The 23,704-nt window shown below is 47.5% G+C and overlaps 1 protein-coding gene across 3 annotated transcripts in view; it reads left to right on the forward strand.

Annotated features, from left to right (window-relative positions):
* Positions 1-23,704, forward strand: part of USE1 (unconventional SNARE in the ER 1) — an 86,444-nt gene that overhangs the window by 28,621 nt on the left and 34,119 nt on the right. For 2 of the 3 annotated variants that reach the window (XM_066604556.1, XM_066604558.1), the window contains exon 3: positions 18,238-18,331. In XM_066604556.1, the coding sequence (XP_066460653.1) occupies positions 18,238-18,331 (94 nt within the window). The remainder of the gene's footprint in view (positions 1-18,237; positions 18,332-23,704) is intronic. The other variant, XM_066604557.1, reaches the window with a different exon arrangement.

Genomic DNA, 23,704 nt, shown 5'->3' on the forward strand with positions numbered 1-23,704 from the left:
AAAACCATTGGGTACTGTTGTATCTTGTCTCCACCGGAAGGAGGGGTGGAGACAAGGGTTTGTCCAGCAGGAGTGTGACAGGCGAGCGTATTCCATATGTATGCGTCCTTACTATGGATGGGTGTCCCAGCCCAATCACGGGTCTTCTCGCTTGAACTCTGTGCATCTAAGCAATCTACGGCGCTTGCGGTTCGGGTCAGGACACTTGCCCGTATTACGGACATATAAATGCGGCTTGAGTACGCTAGTCTCTCACCGGCCTCTTTAAAACAAACAACCAATGGTTGTGGATGTATTTAGCTACTTTTTTAGATCTTGTCAAAACTCTTTATTAGAGAAGAGGGACTCTGGCTGGCATGAATGCTACACGTCATCTGCTGCTGTAGTGCTAATATCTGTCTGGCCTCCGCTTCCCCTGGCAAAGTAAGGGTGCTTTTTGACGGAGCAAGAAATCGTTCGCCCGAGCAAGCAACGTCACAGTTTACTCATTCACTCCATGTAAAAGCTGATGTCAGACTGAGCCAACCAATCGCCACAAGGACTCCTCTCCAAGCAACCCATTTAAAGAAAGAAGTGTGCAGTTACCGGACAACATCCCTTTAATAGAGCTGCCTGTATTAAATGAATACAAATCTATACTTGCACCTCTGCTGCCGCCAGGATTCAGCGCTGTGGTTTAGCTGATGTCACTGGAAGTCAGGTGACTGCTGCAGCCAATCGGCTGTAGTGTTACCGATTGTTTTACTGGCGTCAGCACTGACATATTGAGCGCCGTAATATCAGGAGTTTGGGTTTCGATTCATTTCAATGGAAGCATTGGAAATTGTGGTACAACAGGGTACTAGGGTATAAAGGGCTAACTTTATAACTTTGGACAACCCCTATGGTCCCACACAGTGTCAGTGAAAAACTGCAACAACATGCGAGGTGGTGTAACATAGTAACCTAGTATTTAACAAAATTATCCAACTTTAGCGGATACTTTAACTTTAACTTCTGATTTAGGGCTCATTCACATCAGCATTAGGTTTTCTCAGGATTTCTTTTTCATTTTGGGGTACAGGGAAACGGCGCTCCCTGGCCGAACTGCTTCGGCATATGACAGAACTGAACATTGCCAAAGGCCTCCCCCCTCCCTCCCCCATTGACTATAATGGGGTCCGATTTCCAGCAAGCAGTCTGTAACCCCCAACGCAGATGTGAACAAACCCTTACTGTAACATAGTCCTCTCTAACCCTTTTCCTGCCAGATTCACCGCTGATTTTCAAAAGAAGAGGCGGTCTGCTGCCTATCTGCATCAAATTCTGCACATGCGGATTTTGACCTTTGTTTTTTTGTTTTTCTTTTTGCAAATGATGTGGATTTTAGTATGCGCCAATTTCCACTATGTGAACATACCCTTGGACAGGAGTCACACGGCTGTATGCATGCTGTACCCAAGAAACTCAGACACATCTCCCATCAGACAGCACATGGACATCTCTCCACAAACCCTGCACATCACAGTTGGAACGGACAAGAATAGGACAGGCAGTAATTTTCACACGAACAATTGAGCCAGGAGAAAAAGCCGCCATCTGAATAACCTCATAGGCGATTATAGGTCTATTTGTTGTCCATGGGTCTGCAGGGGTATCATCTCTCTGGAAGGTGAGTGAGGAGACTTATAAGGCCATGCATGCTCCTCTGGGAAATATATGCTAATAAGGAAGACTGAACAATACATCTGCAGCGCCATCTATTGGATGGCAGCATTCCTGCAAATCAATGTCAGACTCTTTTAAACAAGTCTTTATAACAATGATTGGGAATTGACCACAAGCTAGAAAACCATACACATAGATTTCTGGCTGGTGGTCAATTCCCAGCCATTGTTATAAAGACTTTTTAAAATGGTCTGACATTGACTTGCAGGAATGCTGCCATCCAATAGGTGATGCTGCAGAGGTAATGTTCTATTTTTCGTATTTGCATATACTGTCCATGGAATCCACTGCCTCAATATACAGCTGCCTGAATGAACATTCACACAGCAATAGGATGCCAATTAGAAATCTACACATGATTTTTCTGAAAACTACTACGATTTTGTGATACATTTTCTTTCTTTTAAACTGCACAGCTTGTGCAAATGAACAGATTTGCGGCACTCCCTATAGTGATGTGTACATATAGCCATGTGTGGCCATTAGAACAGTAACATTACAAGTATCTTATACAAGACGCTGTAACGGGGTTTAATGACTGACAGACAAGGGTTCAGTTACTGTATCTGTCCGTAGTGTATTGTGTCCTTGTTAATAGTATCGCCAGTCCCTCCTAGATACGGCACACATAGAGCCACCATTGTCTGGCTTTATTTATAAAGTGATCATGTCTCCAGGAGCCACCAGCCCAGCCACAGGATGAACTGTGAAAATAGAACAAATAATGGTTTCCTGAGCAACATGGGGAAATATACGCTTCTCATATTGACTGATTTAGATATATTTACGAACACTTCCTGTTGCTCACGCAATTAATGCTAAGGGTGGAGTAAGAAGATCAGGGTCGCTGATTAGTTTCAAAGTCACTTGTCAGTATCGAACTAAAGTGTATGTATCGCTTACACGTACAATATGCATCAACAAGTCTTATGCGTCTCCAAATTTAGGATTTAACAGTTTTTATAAGGTTCTGTTAAAACGGAACTGATAAAAGAAAACTTCATAGAAAGAAGAGACGGATCAAAGGTTATCACAAATGGAAACTGGATGTGCGCAAGATCGTTATAGTAAAGGGCAGTCTTCTCAGAAAGGGTGTTTAAATAACTTCTGTCCTTACAAATTGTCTTAGAACAGGATTTCCCTTCTGTTTTTTTCCCATCATAAAAGAAGGTCACAGTTTTTAGGTTGTAATGTACAGCTAGGTCTAAAGGAACAAGAAAATATTATGTTTCTTCCTTTTACCCCACTTATTTTTTTTTTGTCTGCTGCACAGAGATTTCTCATATTCGTGTGTACCAATAGCATAAAGGTTATAAAATTTGCCACAACCTAAAATGTAATTTCTGTTAATGCATGAACTGATATGGGGAATTTGAAATCTCGTACCGGTTTCTTGCGAATATTAAAACCACAAACAGGTGAAGTGAATAACATTGGTTATCTTATGACAATGATACCTCTCATGGGTTGGGGATTTGAGGCGGAAATTCAAAGTCAGTTCTTGAAGTTTGTGTTGGAAGTCAGAAAATTAAGCAACAGTAAGGAACTGAATGACAAGGGTCAGACTGTGATGACTAGACGAATGGGTCATAGCACCTCCAATATAGCAGGTCTAGTAAGGTGTTCTCGGTATACAGAGTGATTTACGGAAGGATAGCCAGTGAATCAGCAAAAGGTCATGGGCACCCAAGACTCACTGATATACATTGGGAGCAAAGACTAGTCTGGCCTGTTGGGCAGCATATGTAGTTGCACCAGTTTTCCTTGAAAGGGTGGGGGCCGGATGCTGGGCTGTGAGGGGGGGGGGGCATATGTGCAATTAGAGTGACCTCCAGTGAAAGGGTCTGTGTAGTGGGTGAATCTAGCGCTGTCTCTTGGAGAGCATGAGAGGAAGTGACGTTTGTGGATCTCAAGCACGGTCTAGGGCAGAAACTGCTGAATATATCAGCACAAATAGAACTGATTTGGCCAGTTTTCTTGCAAATTAAATGCAATCTTGGAAACCCCCTTTAAGGCTACAACGATGAAAATTCGTCGCAGTGGTACTGACCTCTGTCTACTGTTGAGAGCCTATATAATAGACACCTGCCCATCAGAACTAGACCAATTCAGAAGTTTGCCTAATCTGATGATTCACATTGCCAGGGTTCGAACCCACGGACTCCTGTACTCCAGTCAGTAGTTCTGCCTTGTCTTACCGTAGCCTTGTTCTCAGATACTGCAAACTAGTCCCTGTTCTAATCCTGCATCTGTTGTTGATTAGGCTTCCTATAAAAGCCTGGCCCTGCCACTCCCTCAGTGTGTGATTATTCTGCTCCTCAGCATTTGATCAGCTCCACTTCTGCCTGCTCCTCTGCCATTTTGACAAGACCTCCTGATACAGTCTTCTGGATTCCCATCTGACTATGTACCTGCCTCATCCTTCTGTACTGCATAGCGAGACTACCCGTTGGCTTCCCATCCGACTACCCGCTTATCCTTTTGTACTGCATACCGAGATCACCCATTGCCGACTCCTGGCTTCCCATCTGACTACATACCCGCCTTATCCTTCTGTACTTCATACCGAGACCACCCGTTACCAACTTCTGGATTTCCATCTGACTACGTACCTGCCTCATCCTTTTGTACTGCATACCGAGACCACCCGTTGCTGACTTTTGGCTTTTCTACAGATTACATTTACCCGCCTCATGATTCTGTACTGCATACAGAGACCACCCATTACAGACTTCTGGCATCCCATCTGATTATATACATGTAAGGAGAATTTATGTGTTTACCATATCTCCTGTAGAAGTCTGGGCCCAGGAGAAATACAAATCACACCAGCCTTGTTGCGGTATCAAATGATTTCTAATGTATTCAAAGGTGCATGCGGTTTATATACCATAAATGACATCACAGGAAAAGTACATACTTCCAAGATTAATAAGAAAACATAGGGTACGACTAAAATTTTTAACATAAGTTACACCTTTTAAGGTGTAACTATAACATACAAAGAAACCGTTATGAATTCAGTGAAAAGGAATGCAAGGGGGGGGGGGGGTCTGGACGGCTATCTTATCTTCTCTCTATCCCTACCATTTACTGGTATAGAAAAGGTTTTGTTTAACCCCTTCACTAATACTAGCAGCATGCTATATCTTTCTAGTCTACAATCTAATAGAAAAACAATTAATTGATACATTGATCTACAATTTTCTTAACAATACCCGCCTCATCTTTCTGTACTGAATACCGAGACCACCCATTGCTGACCCCTGGCTCGTCCCTGATTAACTCGCAAGGCTTGCACTGCTACTACACCCATGGCTCTTACCCAGTGCCAGTAAGACATTTGCACACGTTTTACATCATGTGGATGGCTCAGGTGTTAACTCTTAACCCCCCGATCACATGTAACGTCATCACAGGTCCTTTATCCTCCTTCCGCACTGAATGAGGAATTATGGACAGACTACATCCCCCACAAACCCCTGTGTCCTCAATTGCTATAGATACAGTACTTAGTCTGGCAGTTTGTACCTGGTTGTGAGACATCTTAACACCTGTGTGGAGACTCCAATAAATGACAGCTCACAAATTTACACATACATAGCTTGTGTGCTTGACAGGAACTATGGTAATGTCACTGTCATGCGATCATTCACATGGTCTCTGAGCTGAATGAAGGACATCCCCCACAAACCCCTGCGGCCTCAATTGCTATGGATACAGCAGTACTCAGTCTTGCATTTTGTAGCTGGAGACCTCACAAATGTCCACATACATAGCTGGCGGTGCAACATTCAAGCATAGTCCTTCACCACTATCTTCACATCTCCTGAATGGGATATTATGTCATCTCAAATGCTAATGCCGCCAACACCAGTCCAGCCTTTATGTAATCGTTGTCCGGTGTTGAAATAAACTGTCGCTGTTGTGCAAACATGTCACCATAGAGGAAACAATGCCACCGTGAAGCTAATGCGACTTATAGGACACAGCGACAAGTCACGATTTCACCAACAGCCACCAGCGGAAGTTCGTAAATCATGTGCAGCTCATATGCAAAAGCTATGAGCCAACATGTCTCCTCAGCGAGCAGCTGAAGTTCATCAAGCACATGCAGCTCATATGAGAAAGCAACGTAGCTGAGCTGTGTGTGTGAGAGTGACAGGCATTAGCAGAGCTGTGTGGCGCATTGCGCCACCAGAAGCACTTTTAATATAATTTCCTAATAATTACTAGTTGTGACAGATCAAGCACTTCCCTTATGGTAGCGGTATTACCTAATGCAGGGGTTTCTTTAAGCAGAATAATGCATTCTGCCACACAGGAATGATCTAGGGCAGGGGTCCCCAACCACCGGTCCGCGGACCGGGGCCAGGCTGTTAGGTGCTTAGCGCCGGTCCGCGGCACCGCTGGAAAGTTTTCTTCTAAACACAAGGCCCGCTGGCCGAATCCGGCCCGCTGCCTCGTGTTATGTGGCCCGCGGCGTGCCGACGCCGCTCACTACTAAAGCGATTACCAGCGGGGGCGCCGCAGCTCCACGCTGGTAATCGCGCTGATCCCGGCACACACTGGCGTCAGTGTGCAGCCAGGATCCTCCTTCCCGAGTCCCCTGCTCATTAGTTCCGCAGGAGAGGACTTGGGAAGGAAGCGTGCCAGGCTACACACTGACGTCAGGGCAAGCAGAGAGAGAGCGACGCTGACAACAGGGAGGAGGTAAGTATATGGGTTGGGGGGGGCTATTACTGAGGGTGGACTGCCTATTACTGAGGGTGGACTGCCTATTACTGAGGGTGGACTGCCTATTACTGAGGGGGGACTGCCTATTACTGAGGGGGGACTGCCTATTACTGAGGGGGGGCTCCTTACAACTGGGGGGGGCTGCTTATTACTGGGGGAGCTGTTTACAACTGGGAGGCTGCTTATTACTGGGGGTGGGGCTGCTAATTACGGGCGAGGCTGCTAATTACTGGGGGGGCTGCTAATTACTGGGGGAGGTGCTGCTAATTACGGGGGGGGCTGCTAATTACGGGGGGGGGCTGCTAATTACGGGGGGGCTGCTAATTACGGGGGGGGGCGCTGCTAATTACTGGGGGGGCGCTGCTAATTACTGGGGGGGCGCTGCTAATTACTGGGGGGGCGCTGCTAATTACTGGGGGGGGCGCTGCTAATTACTGGGGGGGGCGCTGCTAATTACGGGGGGGGGGGCGCTGCTAATTACTGGGGGAGGGGCTGCTTACTACTGGGGGGGGCTGCTTACTACGGGGTGGGGGCTGCTTACTACGGGGTGGGGGCTGCTTACTACGGGGGGGGGGGCTGCTTACTACTGGGGGGGGGCGCTTACTACTGGGGGGGGCCGCTTACTACTGGGAGGGGGGCTGCTTACTGCGGGGGGGGGCCTGCTACTGGGGAGGGCTGTCTATTACTGGGGGGGAGATAAATTATATGCTGCCCTATGTGTGTGCTGGGAGGGGGGGCGGAATGAATAGATTATATACTGCCCTATGTGTGTGTTGCCGGGAGGGGGGGCGGGGAATAGATTATATACTGCCCTATGTGTGTGTTGCCAGGCGGGGGGGATATTATACTCCCCTATGTGTGTACTGCCAGGACATTCTAAATGTCATAATTAAATAAGTATGCACTAAACTCCAACCCCCTTCATAACCCCGCCCCATATAACCAAAGCCCCGCCCATGTCCCGCCCAACCCTGCCGGGTCTTGTAAAAATGTTCTTGCTTGGAGCCGGTCCCTGATGCCAAAAAAGTTGGGGACCACTGATCTAAGGAATCTGACAAAAAATTCAAGGTGTTGTTTTTCGGCCTTCAAATTCCCCCGATCTCAGTCTGATGGCGCACACGAGAAATGTTGGAAGAAGAGGTCCAATCCTTGGAGGCTCCACCTTGTAATTTACAGGATTCAAAGGATATGTTGCGTGTTTGCAACGGAGGTGATTTCCAGCGTTTAGCGCTGCATTTGAAGTGTCGCACTAAATGCTCTAAAAACTGCCTGTGTGAGCCCGGCCTAAATGTCTGTTTTCAAATGTCATGTTTATATTCACTTTATATACATTATATTTTATAAAACTATTTTCAAAGAAGCATTGTGCTGTGATTTTGCAAAGATTGCAGCAAAGAAATTAGGGCAGGCTCACGTGAGCTTACGGTAATACACCGCATTTAAAATTGCAGCCTTTTACCAGCATAGGGACAGCGTATCCCTGCATATATTCACGTGTTTGAATGGGTATGTCTGCGCATATACAGTGTATTTTACGCACAATGTCCTGCACTGACTTCCTGGTTTCTCTTTCCTTGATGCTATTTACCGCGTATTATGCGTGTGCACATTGTGTGCTCAATATCCAATGCAAATACGTTCCTGTTAAGCAATAGAAACAAACTGCTTTCTGTTTTATAAAAACCCCATAGAAGTTAATTTGGGGGGGGGGGGGTATTCATTTATTTCAGTTTTAAATTCATTTTGCTCCATAATTCTGTCTGAAGCCCCAACGCAGATGTGAATTGAGCCTAAGGGCTCATACCCACGACCAGGTTTCACCGCTTATCACGGGTGCGTTGTACTGACTCGTAATATACAGTAAATGGAGTCAGTGAACTTTCATTGTTCCGTGAACACTGCGTATCGATATGCTAGAGGAAATAAATCGCAGCATGTTCTATTTCACTGCGTACGTATGTCGGGTGAGCCTGTACACTTGTATGGGCTGCATATGATACGCTGATACTGCAAATGTTACGGACTTTCCACCAGTAACGTGACGACTGTAAGCTAAAGTGGTACACAAGCGCTGACGTCTCTGTTAAGGTTGTTGGCGCTTGTGCAAAGCGTTTAGACAGGCAGAGATCACCGCTGACTTCTTGCTCAGCACTTCGCATAGGATGGGGAGTGTTTATAATCAGCAAGAAGTGAGTGATCCAGCGATGATTGTCATGCTGGTTGAAAGGGAGCGATACCGAAAAGTAAACTAATAGTGAAAGGTGTTTTTGAATTTAAACGTAGCAATTATCGTTCAAATTTTCGTTCAAATGAATTTTGCACGATAATCGTCCCGTGTAAATGGCCTTTAAAGGTGCATTTACACACAAAGATGATCTTTTGAGCGATCATTCTGCATATACTACTACTTGGTACTAATGCCTATTAGTACAAATTAGTAGCGTGTGAGCCGCCAGAGCTGTATTGAGAGAACAGACCTCCTGCTGTTCTGTGAATACATTCCTTTTGTTCTGCCATGGGGGTGACAGCTGAGACCATGTAATCAGCGCCCCTGCGGAGAACACAGCGTGCGGTCCTTATCAGCATTCTGCCGAATGAATGATTTCATGCCGAACTGAAATTCATTGTTCGGCATAAATGTGAAAGAGGGGCACATTTGCACGCAACGATTTATCGCTCAAAGATTGTGTCTAAATGGACCTTAAGTCTGCTGCAGGAAATCCTCAGCATTCACGCCACAATTGGGTTATGCAAATAAATGATTTTTTCACAATAATGAATTCCACATCAAGAAGTGACATGTTAATTCTTTTTCCTCACAAGGAACAAATCTATGCTGTATAGACGAAGAGGCATATTTATTCTCTGATTTGATACAGAATTGGCAAGGATTCCGCATGAAAGGGCTTGTCTGAGCTTTTTTTTAACTGTAGGTTTTAACAATCGGTAATGAGGCAGGAGCCAGACGTTGTCATCACTGGTCAGAGATTGGGGGGACGCAGAGTCCCCTCCTATTGAAAACAATGGGGATTGCTACACTGCGTTTCCACTTGCTGCTTCTCCCATCGTCAGGACTAGATGTGACGTCTTGACCATGATAGAAGCAGAAAGTGGAAGAGAGTGCTGCACTCCCATTGATTCCAGTGAGAGTGAAACTGGCGCTCCTATTTCCTGTGCTGAGCAGTGGACCCCCTTCCCCTGTCAATCAACTATTGATGACCTATCCAAAGGATAGGAAATATGATGAACTGGCAGCATAAGCGGATGTAGAAAAGTACAAAAGTTGTTTTATTACCCCGTTACATGTAGACGCGACGTTTCGGCCTGACTGGCCTTCCTCAAGCTAATATATAAGTCACAAGACATACTATATATAGAGGCAGTAACATATATCATACACCAATCACAGTGCTATTATAAAACACACATGGTAACAACTACTATTGTTTCAAAATATGTTTATTGAGATTTTTACAATAAGAAAACCAATAAAGTGACATTCAAATTAACAAGCCTCGAAGTCTAATTAACATGTTCATTTGGAAAAGTACTGGTTGCCTTTACGGTGGTAACTTCGGTGACCCAACAAGAGAACCGTGTGTGTGGGCAGTTGTATATGAGACAACCATGTCTCCTCAAGTTCTGCCACTTGGTTAAATATCGCTAGGCTTCAGAGTTTGGAGTTGATAGCCAAGTAACGTCGATACACCTAACTCGGGTTTATTAAACTATGTGCGTCACTTGTTGGATGTTGACGCCTTAAGAAATACGTAGGAGCCGGAGCAGTTCAGGGTGAGCTTCGGCTCCTAGGTGATGTAGTGTAAAGGGGAAGAGCACAGTGGGGTAAGGGGGGACGGGGGAGCAGAAAAGAGTGACCAAGGTTGTCTAGAAGGGGGGTGGGTTAGGGTGAGGGAGGAGTGGAAGAGAGTGGAGAACGAAAGGAAGAGAAAAGATAGGGTAAGAGAAAGTTAGCGTCTCGGAGGAATGCCTCTGTCGGGGTTTGTGTAAGTAGGCAGGACCCCATGTTCAAGCCACTGTTTGAACCTGGGGGAACCACGGAACGTCATCCATACCTCCCATAGGGCGTAGTATTTGGACAATTTTTCGTAGTCTTTGGCTCTCAGCTCCTCCATGTATCTAATATCCTCTAGGGCTGTTGACCAGTTCAGGCGTGTCGGCGACGTCTGAGATTTCCAGAGTCGAGGAATCACTGTTCTCATGGCTAAAAGAAAGAATCTCAAGATGTCTTTTTTACTAGCCGCGATGGAACTCGGCATGACTGAGAGGAGAGCAGTTTTTGGGGTGAGGTCTAGTGAGCTTTTTTTAAGGGTGTTGTATAGGGCCTGAATCTCTCTGACCACAGAACTCTGATCCCTGGGCACGACCACCATATGTGTGAGCGATCCGGTCTCCCCCTTGCATCTCCAGCACGTTGCTGAGGAATCGGGGTATATTTTTGCTAGTGATGCTGGGGTGTGGTACCACCTCGTGAAGAGCTTATAGTTTAGCTCGTGGTGCCTGCCCGAGACCGACATTCTGTGAGTCATGTTGGTGCCCTTAACCCACTCCTCGTCAGAGAGGGTCTGCCCCAGCTCTTTCTCCCACGCCTTACGGCAGCCCTCTCTCAAGTCCCGGGTCCCCCCGGCCAGCAGCATACCATATACTGCGGGTTTTGCACACATCTCTTCGAAAGGAGTGGGAGGGACCGTCAGCTCCGAGACTGGACCTTGTGCTCTAATGAAGTGGCAGAGCTGCAGGTATTGGAACCACGCACCCGTCACGGCCCCCTCATCTCCCACTAGTGAGCTCAGGGGTCTGATTCCCTCCTCCCACAGTAGATCTTGAATTCTCGGGAGATGGACTCCCAGGTTTTCTAGGAGTGGCAGGCCTCCCATCCCTAGGGGGAAGTCCGGGTTTCCTACCAGGGGGGTCCAGGGGCCCGGGACAGTGACCAGCCCTCCCTTGTTTGCAAAGTTGTCCCATATGCGTAGGAGCGAGCACATGAAGGGTGAGACCTTGACACCTCTTCTACCTAGGCCTCCTCTGAGCCAGAAGAGGCCCCGCGACCTAAAGGGGGCTGTGCTCTGCTCCAGTTCGACCCATAGTTTGGACTGCCCCCTGTGCATGAGGTCCAGAACCGTCCTGCCTATTGCGGCTCTGTAGTAAAGCAGCAAGTCGGGTAGGCCCGCCCCACTGTTTTCTTTTTTCTGAGTGAGGAGTCTGTAGCTCAGGCGGGGCCTTGCTCCTCCCCAGACAAACCGCGTGACTATCTTTCTTAATTTGATAAAGTAACTTCGCGGTAGCTGTATCGGTATGGTCTGGAAAAGATATAAGATTTTCGGGAGGAAGTTCATTTTGATGGCGTTTATTCTGCCGAACCACGAGAGCGTTAGCAGGCGCCACCTGTCTGTCTTTTGCTAGGGAGGAGAGTATGGGTTCGTAGTTTAGGTCGTACAACTGGCTCGGGTCTGGGGGTAACTTGATTCCTAAGTATTTGATGGTGTCTTCGCGCCACGACAGCGAGAATAGAGGTTTGAGTTGGGCTAGTTCTGTGGGTTGGAGTGTTATATTTAGGATTTCCGACTTTTGTAGGTTGATCTTGAAGTTACTGACTTTGCTGTATTTGTCGAATTCGTGTAGGAGAACAGGTAGGGCTCGGGTGGGGTTCGTTATGTAGACCAGAAGGTCGTCCGCGAATGCGGCCACTTTGTGTTCAGATTGGGATGTTTTATAGCCCTGGATTTCTGGGTTCGTTCTAATTGCATTGGCTAGTGACTCCATCACCAGGACATACAATGTTGGGGAGAGAGGGCACCCCTGTCGTGTGCCGTTCTTAATGCTGATTGGGCGGGAAAGTTTGCTGTTAACACGTATATGAGCTGTGGGTTTGTTGTATAGGGCCATTATCCAGCTTCTCAGTCTGTGTCCCAGGCCTATTTTTTGCAGGGTGGTCTCTAGAAATTTCCAATTAACGCGATCAAATGCCTTCTTGGCATCAACCGATAAAAGGCATAGGGGGCTCTTTTCTTCACGTGCCCTGCTCACTAGTGAGAGCGTTCTAATGGTGTTGTCCCTTGCCTTGCGGCCAAGGACAAAACCGGTCTGGTCTCTGTGGACGAGCTTAGGGACGAGTGGTCCCAGGTGTGTGGCTAGTGTTCTTGCAAATACTTTGGTATCTACATTCAACAAGGATATGGGTCTGTAGTTCCCGCAGGAGAGGAGGTCTCTTCCTTGTTTGGGGATGACTGTAATTACTGCCTGTAGGGCTTGTTGTGGGAACGGGCAAGTGTCAGAGATGGCGTTGAAGGCCTTACATAGCATTGGGGTTATTAGGGCTCCAAATGTTTTATAAAATCGGGGAGTGAAGCCGTCTGGGCCAGGGCTCTTGCCTACTTTTAGGTTTCTAAGTTCTTCTGAAACCTCTTGCTCCGTGAGGTCTTGCTCTAGGGTCTCGGCGTCTGATGGGTCAATCACGTTGGGGGCGAATTCGCGGAGGTATGATTCTATGTGGTCTTGGGTGCGGTTTTGGCCCGCTATTGAGGGGTCTGTGATACTGTAGAGCTTTTCGTAATAGTGCTGAAAGCATTCTAGTAGGTCTTCGGTTGCGTGTACCTTCCCTTTCCCTGGGGAGTTTATAGCAAAAATGTAGGACTGGTAGCCTCGGGGATTTAGGGCCCTCGCGAGCCAGCTGCTACATTTATTACCGTACTCGTAGAACCCTCCTCTTAGTGTGTCCCTCATACGGAAGTGGGCTTGGTCTAGTACGGCTAGGATTTGCTGGCGTAGGGAGGCAATTTGTTAGTCTGTTCTGCTCTCTCTAGGCGGATGGTGAGGTCTTTCAGTTTGCCCACTCTCTCTTTTAAGTCTCGCACCGTGGGATATGAAAATTCCCCTTAGTACACATTTAAGTGCTTCCCATTGTATAGGTGGGGGGGGGGTAGGGTCGCCTCGGTGGGTCTCGATGAACATCTCGATGGTCCTGTGTATGTCATCCCTGCAGCAAGTGTCGCTCAGGAGATTGTCGTTAAGGCGCCAAGACCCGTAGCCCCTCCCCTGGTCATGTCCTAGGAGCGCTCCGTAGATGGGTGCGTGGTCCGACCACAAGGTGGTCCCTATGGAGCTTTTGGGGGATAAGTCCAGGAGCCCGTGTGATATAAACAGATAGTCTAGCCTCCCGTAGCTATTGTGTGCCGTGGAGTGATGACTATAGTCCCCGGCCTTTGGGTGGAGTGTCCTCCAAAGGTTGATAAGTCTAAGTTCTAGCAGGCGTCTCCGCAGTCTACGTAAGGCCACCGGGGAAACCCCGGACTTACCCGAAGATGTGTCTAGGCCAGGATCCATCGCCAGGTTGAGATCTCCTCCCAGAACGATGTTGGAGCCCTCTGCGAATTGTTCTAGTTTTCCCAGGATGCTGAGGCCAAAGGCGACTTGTCCTGTGTTGGGAGAATAGATGTTGGCAATCGTTACCACTCTGTGTCCCAGGTCTAGTTTAAGGAATAGGTATCTGCCTTCGGGGTCGATTTGTGACGCCAACAGACTGTGAAGGAGGCTCTTGTGGATTGCTATGGAGGCTCCGCATTTCTTCTTTTCTGGATGGGAGCTGTGGTACCATGTGGGGTAGGATTTGTTAATGCATTTGGGGATATGGCCAGTCTTGAAGTGTGTTTCCTGCAAGAGGGCTATTAGGACTTGTTTTTTGTGTAAGTGCGCCAGAATCTGGCCTCTTTTAGCGGGGTTGTTTAAGCCTCTGGCGTTGTAGGTGCAAAACGAGAGGCCCGTCATGGGGGTTGTTTGTTTGTGGTGAAGGGTGTCTGTGGGGCAACCGAGACGCTGAAGGAAAAGAGTGGGAAAGAGTGGGGAAGGTGGGGAGAGGGGGGGGGGGTAAGGGTAGAGGTTGACAGAAAGAGGTATTTCCGTCGATTGGAGAACCGTGTTCCAATCTCACGAGGTGGGTTTCAGACCTAAGGTCAGAATCGGACGGCACCATGGTGGCGTCCACCTGGTGAGAGGGAGAGACCTGAGAATGCCGGAGCCACCCCCGTCATCCCCTGTGTGAGGTTGTACAATTGTTAAGGTTGTCTATGTTTGTGAGACCTGCATCGATTAAAGTGTCTAGGGAGTGGCACGTTAAACGCCGACAAGGGCGTAGTGTGTGTGTGGGGGGGGGGGGGGGTGGCTGTGTGGGTTGTGTCGGTGTTCGGTGTACGTGGTGACCGGTGGGTAGGGGTGTTAAACTTGTGTAACATATGGAACTATAAGATTAGGCTGGGAAAGTCCAACTGCAACTGGAAAACGTGGGATTAGGCAGGTTAGCGTCCTGTTCGTGCCCGGGCGGATAAGGGATGTCTCTGTGAGGTTGTTCATGGTGGTGATCTTGCCGGTTGGTTTCTGCTCTTCGGGCGCCTTGTCCTAGCCTCCTGCCAGGGTGTTCTGGGCGCTGTGATGGGTAGTGCTGGGATGAGTGGCCAGTCTGGGATCGCGACCATTGGCAGTTCCAGGGTGCCGAGGAATTTGGGGAGATCAGCTGGGGACCGAAATATCGCTGTCTTCCCGTTCTTTGAGGCGGATAGCTGGAAGGGGTACCCCCATCTGTAGAGTATCTTGTTGGCGCGCAGTAAATCGAGGATCGGTCTGACGGCCCTACGAAGCTGGAGGGTGCGTCTAGCCAGGTCCGGGTAGATCGCTATGGGGGTGCCATTGTGGGTGAGGGGATCTTTCCTGTCTCGAGCGCTTTTCATGATGCCCTCTTTGTCCCTAAAAAAGTGGATGCGGCATACTATGTCTCTTGGCTTCCCTGGGTCGTCTGGTCGAGGGCCGAGGGTTCTATGTATTCGGTCAATTTCTATTGGATGGTTGGGTGGGCGCTGTAGTAGGGAGTTGAAGAAGTTGCGGGCTCAGTCTTCCAGTTGTGAGGGGGCAACTTCCTCTGAGAGGCCTCTCAGGCGTAGGTTGTTGCGTCTATGGCGGTTTTCGAGGTCGTCGAGGTGGGACATCATATCCGCCATTTGCTGGGCTTGCGCATTTATAATCTGACTGAGTCTCGAGTGTTGAAAGGACTTCGTCTTGCGTCTCCTCTACGACATTTATGCGGTTTCCCATGCTTTTAAGTTCTTGTTGGATGAGGGACAGCGATTCCTTTTGCGAATTTTCTAGGCGCTGGAAGTCTCTCTTGGTCAGGAGGGATCTTAGTGCGCTTTCCAATCCCATTCCTCGTCTGACGAGGAGTTGCTGTACGATGGGGGACTAGCCGTGTGGACTGCTGCGGTTTTTGAATGTCCCCTGGGATTTCCCTGGTGGGCAGGACTGCTACACCTCTCGGCGTAGGGGGTCATATTTTGTGATCTCTGTGTTTTATTATTGGGGTCTTTATTCTTCACACACTGTCTGGGTTCCAGTGAGGGTGAGTGTGTGCCTGCTGCAGTTCTCTCACTGGCCACAGGGGGGCCACGACTGTCTCTGGTCTTGTGCTCCTTGTCAGAGCTGTGGAGAGTAGGGGAGCTGCGGGGACTAGGGGAGGGACCCGCGCTGCCTGTCTGGGGTGAGAGTCCTCCCTGCATGTGAGGGCACTTATCTGGCTCCAGAAGACCGCTGGGTCCGTCCGTGCCGAGAGCCGCTCGTCCGCGGGGCTCCATGCTGTTGCCGCTACGGGGAACAGAGAGGGAGCACACATGGTCCGGCGCACCTCGCGCTCCGAAGAACCGCTGGATAGTTGGCGGATCATCTTCTCCCGCTGACCGGGGCTTGCTGGAGGGTCTCCTCTTTCCCATTATCAGGCTGGGTGGATTTTTGTGTCGGGGATCTGGCGTTTTAGCAGGTCAGTGCTATAGGGGAGCCGGGAGCTCGGCGAAAGCGTGGCTTACTCCCGCATTGGCAAGTCACTACTACTATTGACCAATCTAAAATGCAAAGCATATATAACACATACGTTGACAATATAGCGCTAATAATTACCTTATCCTCCTGTCACTCCCATCATGTTACAAACTGGCAGCTGATAGTGGTAGTTCCCCGTAGTGCCGCCGCGAGAGCGCAGCGCTCGCGAGACTCTGACGTCACGCCAGGCTCACTTGCCAGTACACCGGAAAGAATACCATACACTGCTCATGCGCGAGAATAGAGAAAACTTGCGAGACTAGCTACAATATGAGGATTTTCACTGACCCATTCTATGCATAGAGCCTTGCAAGTAGCAATAGCGGCATCATCAGTGCGATCTATAATTGATGACAAAATTGCATGGCTGCTATATTGGAATAGCTTTGACTATAAATCGTAGGGCACATTGCTAACATCATTAATAATAATCAATAGACATAGCCTCATATTATCATTATTAATTAGTGATGGGGTAAAAAAAGACTTTTTGCATCATATCCATCATTGATCCAAATGGTGATCAATGGTCGATAGGCAAACCTTCCCATCTCAAAACCTATATAGGGGTGCTCCCATATATATCCTTCAGGGAGTGTATAAAAGTACACAAATGTATAAATGCAGAAATTTCGGCGTAATATAGAGCAAGTTATGTCTCGTTCAATATATCATAATAATTACACATCACCAAGTCAAGTTGTCATTTTTTGTATAGTACTGGGGATATACCCCTTATTTTATAATTGAATAAAGGTAATTTGTTGGATAATAAAGAGTCCATGAGTATTCAATAGGAGAGATACATCATATACATTCCTCAACTTAATTGTATTGAATGTCAATATCTTCTCAAACCATTATAGTCAATAATATAGACCAAGGCCAATCATACGCCAAAAAATATCGATATGCAATTATGGTTTATTAGTGATACAAAAATCCAAAAAAAAACAATAATTAAAGGGGTTGTCCCGCGCCGAAACGTTTTTTGTTTTTTTTTCAATAGCCCCCCTGTTCGGCGCGAGACAAACCCGATGCAGGGGTTTAAAAAAACAAAACGGATAGTACTTACCCGAATCCCCGTGCTCCGGTGACTTCTTACTTACCTTGCGAAGATGGCCGCCGGGATCTTCACCCACGGTGGACCTCAGGTCTTCTCCCATGGTGCACTGTGGGCTCTGTGCGTTCCATTGCCGATTCCAGCCTCCTGATTGGCTGGAATCGGCACACGTGACGGGGCGGAGCTACGAGGAGACGCTCTCCGGCACGAGCGGCCCCATTCAGAAGGGAGAAGACCGGACTGCGCAAGCGCGTCTAATCGGGCGATTAGACGCTGAAATTAGACGGCACCATAGAGACGAGGACGCTAGCAACGGAGTAGGTAAGTGAATAACTTCTGTATGGCTCATAATTAATGCACAATGTATATTACAAAGTGCATTAATATGGCCATACAGAAGTGTATACCCCCACTTGGAAACCAGCCACACGATGAACCTACAATGAAAAAACAAAAACACATTATAAACAACATAAAATTATACAATAACATAAAAATGCTAAGAAACATACTCTATCCAGAGGATAGGTCATCAGTTGAAAGGGAGAAAGCCTCTTCAATTTTGTGATAAAATTGCTTTGTGAATAGAGGAGCAGTTTTACATGCAGTTTATTTGAGCCAAAGCCAGAAATGGATTCAGCAGAAAGATGAAGTGCAAATCCTTCCGTTTATATTTCCCATTTCTTATGAATCCACTTCTAGTTTTGGAAAAGGGCAGCATTTTCCAAAAATGCTGTGTGAAAACCACCTTTATGATAATTTTAGACAGGATTGTATGGTATCAAGAACCTGCTTGTATTTATTAAATTCACAATAATGATATGCAGTGTATGTAATAATTGCTTCTTTCTCAACAGCAAGCCTTCTCCAGAGCTACTGATTGAATACTGCAGAAAAGTGGATTTTCTTAAAGGTCTGTTAGAAGCTGAAAAACTGGTAAGAACTGGGACTGTAAGTTTGTATGAAATTTGCTTAAAGGGTAACATAGTAACATAGTATGTAAGGCTGAATGAAGACAATGTCCATCTAGTCCAGCCTGTCTATCCTCCTGTGTTGATCCAGAGGAAGGCAAAAAACCCCAAGGCCAGAAGCCAATTAGCCCTTTTGGGGAAAAAATTCCTTCCCGACTCCTTAATGGCAATTAGATTGTTCCCTGGATCAACCCCTAATAGTTCCTACCTTCCTATATACCCGGATTGACACTTAACCTAAGATTTATATCCTGTAATATCCTTCTTCTCCAGAAAGACATCAAGTCCCATTTTAAACTCCTCTATGGATTTTGCCATCACCACTTCCTCCGGTAGAGAGTTCCACAGTCTAACTGCTCTTACAGTAAAGAATCCCCTTCTATGTTGGTGATGAAACCTACTTTCCTCTAATCGTAGCAGATGTCCTCTTGTTACCGTCATGGTCCTGGGTGTAAACAGATCACGGGAGAGATCCTTGTATTGTCCCCTCATGTACTTATACATGGTTATTTGGTCGCCTCTTAACCTTCTTTTTTCTAGAGTAAATAGTCCCAATTTGGATAGCCTCTCTGGGTATTCCAATCCCTTCATTCCATGTATTAGTTTAGTTGCCCTTCTTTGAACCCCCTCAAGCACTGTGACATCTTTCCTGAGCACCGGTGACCAGAATTGTACGCAGTATTCCATGTGAGGCCTGACAAGTGCCTTATATAGTGGGAGGATAATGTTCTCGTCCTTCGCCCCTATACCTCTTTTAATGCACCCCAAGACTTTATTTGCCTTTGCAGCAGCTGACTGGCATTGGTTACTCCAGTTTAGTCTATTATCCACTAATACCCCCAGATCCTTTTCCATATCACTTTTCCCCAGCGGTACCCCATTAAGTGAATATTGGTGACATCCGTTTCTCCTGCCCATGTGCATAGTCTTACATGTTTCAACATTGAACTTCATTTGCCATTTTTCTGCCCAAGCCCCCAGCTTATCCAGGTCCGTTTGTAGCCGCACATTGTCCTCCGTATATTGTATAATTTTGTGTCATCTGCAAATATTGATATTTTGCTGTGCAGCCTCTCTATCAGGTCATTGATAAATATGTTGAACAGAGTGGGGCCTAATACTGAACCCTGTGGCACCCCGCTAGCGACTGTGGTCCAATCAGAGTACGAACCATTTATTACCACCCTCTGCTTTCTATCATTGAGCCAATTTTTTACCCACTTACAAACGTTTTCGCCCAGTCCGAGCTGCCTCATTTTGTATATTAGCCTATTATGTGGCACGGTGTCAAAGGCTTTAGAGAAGTCCAGATATACAAGATCAATAGATTCTCCCTGGTCCAGCTTAGAGCTTACTTCATCGTAGAAACTGATCAGATTTGTCTGACATGAGCGACCCTTCATGAATCCATGCTGGTGAGGAGTTATTCCCTTATTCTCCTTAAGATACTCATCGATGGCGTCTCTCAGAATCCCCTCGAAAATTTTTCCCGTTACTGAAGTGAGACTTACTGGCCTGTAGTTACCAGGCTCACTTTTGCTCCCTTTTTTGTAAATTGGAACCACGTTGGCAATGCGCCAATCCAATGGTACTACACCGGTCTTGATAGTGTCCAGAAATATTAGGTATAGCGGCCTAGCTATCTCGTCACTTAGTTCCCTTAGTATCCTTGGGTGTAATCCATCTGGGCCCGGTGATTTATCAATTTTAGTTTTCTTTAGACGCTTCCGCACCTCCTCCTGCGTTAGGTATGAGATATTTTGTGAGGGGTTCGTTTTATTCCCCTGCATCTCGTGTGGCATTTCCTTTTCGTTTGTGAATACACTTGAGAAGAAACTGTTTAGTAGATTTGCTTTCCCTTCGTCATCAACAATGATTTCTCCTGCATTGTTTTTTAAAGGGCCAGCGCTCTCCCTGCAAATCCTTTTGCTGTTTATATAGTTGAAAAATAGCTTCGGGTTGTTTTTGCTCTCTTTGGCGATCAGTCTTTCTGCTTCCTCCTTGGCAGTTTTGATCGTATCTTTGCATATTTTGTTTTTTTCCCTGTATGATTTTAGCGCTTCTTTGCTGCCTTCTTGCTTTAGTAGTTTGAACGCCTTCTTTTTTTCGTTTATTGCCCCTCTTACCGTCTTGTCGAGCCACATTGGTTTCCTTTTAGTTGAGTTTCTTTTATTTTTAAAGGGAATGAACTGCTCACATGAGGTGATTAGGATCCTTTTAAACTTTTCCCATTTGTCCTCTGTACCGTTATTTTTGAGGCTGTTGTCCCAATTAATGTTACCGATAGTTCTAAGCTCATCAAATTTTGCTTTACTAAAGTTTAGTTTCTTTGTCGCTCCTTGATAAGGCTTCCTATTGATTGACAGCTGGAAGTTGATTATATTGTGGTCACTGTTCCCCAAGTGCCCCTCAACCTGCACCCCCTTTATACGTTCCGGTTTGTTAGTTAGTACTAGGTCCAGAGTAGCCCTCCCTCTTGTTGGTTCCTGCACAAGTTGGTTCAGGTAATTGTCTTTAATTACTCTCAAGAACTTATCACCCCTGTGAGATTTGCAGGTTTCCTTCTCCCATGTTATATCTGGATAATTAAAGTCCCCCATGATAATTACTTCGTTGCGGTTTGACACCTCTTCTATCTGCCTTGGTAGTAAGTTTTCAGTTTCTTCTGTTGCTTTTGGTGGTCTATAGAAGACCCCTATCAAGATTTTGTTATTTTTTCCTCCCTGTATTTCTACCGACAGAGATTCCACCTATTCGTCTCCTACCCCTATATCCTCCCGTAGCCTCGGCTTCAAGTTTGATTTGACGTACAGACATACCCCCCCCCCCCTTTCTGGTTCCTTTGGTCTCTTCTGAAGAGATTGTACCCCTGCAAATTCACCGCCCAATCGCACTTATCATCAAGCCATGTTTCCGTAATTCCGACTATATCATAGTTTTCATCAGTCATTCTCGCTTCAAGCTCACCCACTTTACCAATCAGACTTCTTGCATTCGTGGTCATACAATTTATATCATTTTTTTTGTTTTTTAAATTTGTTTTGTTGCTATTCTTACTTATGGCTGATCTATCAGTTCTAACTGTACTAACCCCACCCCCAGCTCGACCCCCATTCCCTTTGCTTGGACCCGGATCGCTAGTTACACTGGCTACCCCACTATTTCTCATTTTACCCTCCCCCCCAGTCCCTATTTTAAACACTCCTCCAGCCTTCTAGCCATCTTATCCCCCAGCACAGCTGCACCCTCCCCATTAAGATGCAGCCCGTCCCTACGGTAGAGCCTGTAGCCGACAGCAAAGTCAGCCCAGTTCTCCAGGAACCCAAATCCCTCCTTCTTACACCAACTCCGAAGCCACTTGTTTACCTCCCTAAGATCCTGCTGCCTTTCTAGCGTGGCTTTAGGTACAGGTAGTATTTCCGAGAAAACTACCCTGGAGGTCCTCGCCCTGAGCTTGGACCCTAAGTCCCTGAAATCATTTTTGAGGGCCCTCCATTGACCTCTAACTTGTTCATTGGTGCCAACGTGCACCATGACCGCTGGATCCTCACCAGCCACTCCCAGTAATCTGTCAATCCGATCCGCGATGTGTCGAACTCGAGCGCCAGGAAGACAACACACCGTTCGACGATCCCGGTCTTTATGGCAGATTGCCCTCTCTGTCCCCCTAATAATTGAGTCCCCCACCACTAGAACCTGTCTAGCCTGCCCTGCACTCCCCGTCCCCGTCTCACTGGAGCAGTCATCCCCCTGGCGTTCAGAGGGCATGTCGTGCTGCAGCGGTGCTGGCTCTGTAATGGCATCCCCCTCATCTGCCAACGTTGCAGACATGTTGGGTTGTGCCAGTTCAGGACCAGCCTCCCTGGATCTATTCCCTCTACGCCTCCTTCTATCTGACACCCAGCTGACTGCCTGCTCCCCCTGCTCTTCCATACTACCGTCCGCCCCAACCTCTACCCCAGCGAGTGTCTGCTCAGTGAGCACCAAACTCCTTTCCATGATGTCAATGGCTCTCAGTGTTGCCAGTTGCTGATTTAGATCCAGAATTTGGGCTTCTAAATGTGCGACGTGCACGCATCTTGTGCAACAGTATGCACCCTCGATCGGCTGATCAAGGGCCGCATACATTGCACAAGTAGCACACTGGATGGTATTGCCAGGCATGGAGCTTATCCTAATGGGGATCTACAATTTACTTGTGTGAAGTAGTGAAGATAGACTTGTTCACACTCCGCTCACACGCTGCTACAACCGCTGACCCGCCGCTGCTGCCGCTGACCCGCCGCTGCTGCCGCTGACCCGCCGCTGCAGCCGCTGCCCCGCCGCTGACCCGCCGCTGCCCCGCCGCTGCAGCCGCTGACCCGCCGCTGCAACCGCTGACCCGCCGCTGCAGCCCCTCACCCGCCGCTGCAGCCCCTCACCCGCCGCTGCAGCCCCTCGCCCAACTGCTCACACGCTGCTGCAACCACTCACACGCTGCCGCTCTCGCGCAACCTCTTACCTGCTGACACTTATGCGCAACCGGTCACAAATTTTTTTTTATTTTTTTCCCCCTCACAAACACTTAAACCCCCAGACACACACACAGAAGACACAACTAACCAGATACACAGAAAACACACACTTAGCTCACAAACACACACAGTAGATACTTATCAGCTCCTCCACTTCTCCGCTCCTCCTGGTGACGTCACCCGCTGTCCTGGCGGCCGCTCACTCTGCCCTCCTGTCTCAGCTGCTCCGTTCTAGTCCCCTCCGCTACTGCTGGCGCTGGACTCCTGGTGGCCTCTTGGCGCCGGCTACTGCGCTCCGGTCTCTCCTTGCTGCCCCCGGCACCTGCTTCGGTGCCGGTATCGGCTGCTGAGCTGCTCCGCTGTCCCCTTCAGCCCCCCGCTCGTGCCTCCGTCTCGTACCGCTGCTCCTGGCGTCTGACGTCACTTCTGCAAGGGTGTCACGTCTGATCAAGATGTACTGAAACTGGTCCCCTGAACAGTTCCTGGGCTATGTTCACACAGTGAAACAAAGAACATAAACCACCACAGGAAACGTGGTATAACAAATGGAGAGGGAAACGTTACCTATATGATTAAGAGACCGTACCTGCCTATAGTGGTTGTCCCGTCCTGATAAGGAAGCACTCGGCCCTTGATCCTCAGCCACTCACTGTCCCTACATCGGACAAAAGTAAACCACTAACTAAAAATACAACTTCCACCACTAACCACAGTACATAGCTTGATATGAGCAGGAAAAAACAAGAGATCAAGATCCAGCTCTGATTCCAACAATCATCAAATGAAGACTGAGAATAATCAGCACAGGTCCACAGCCAAGTCAAGAATAAAAGCCCTCC

Source organism: Eleutherodactylus coqui, chromosome 5 (genome assembly GCF_035609145.1).
Source record: "Eleutherodactylus coqui strain aEleCoq1 chromosome 5, aEleCoq1.hap1, whole genome shotgun sequence".
NCBI classification, from domain to species: domain Eukaryota; kingdom Metazoa; phylum Chordata; class Amphibia; order Anura; family Eleutherodactylidae; genus Eleutherodactylus; species Eleutherodactylus coqui.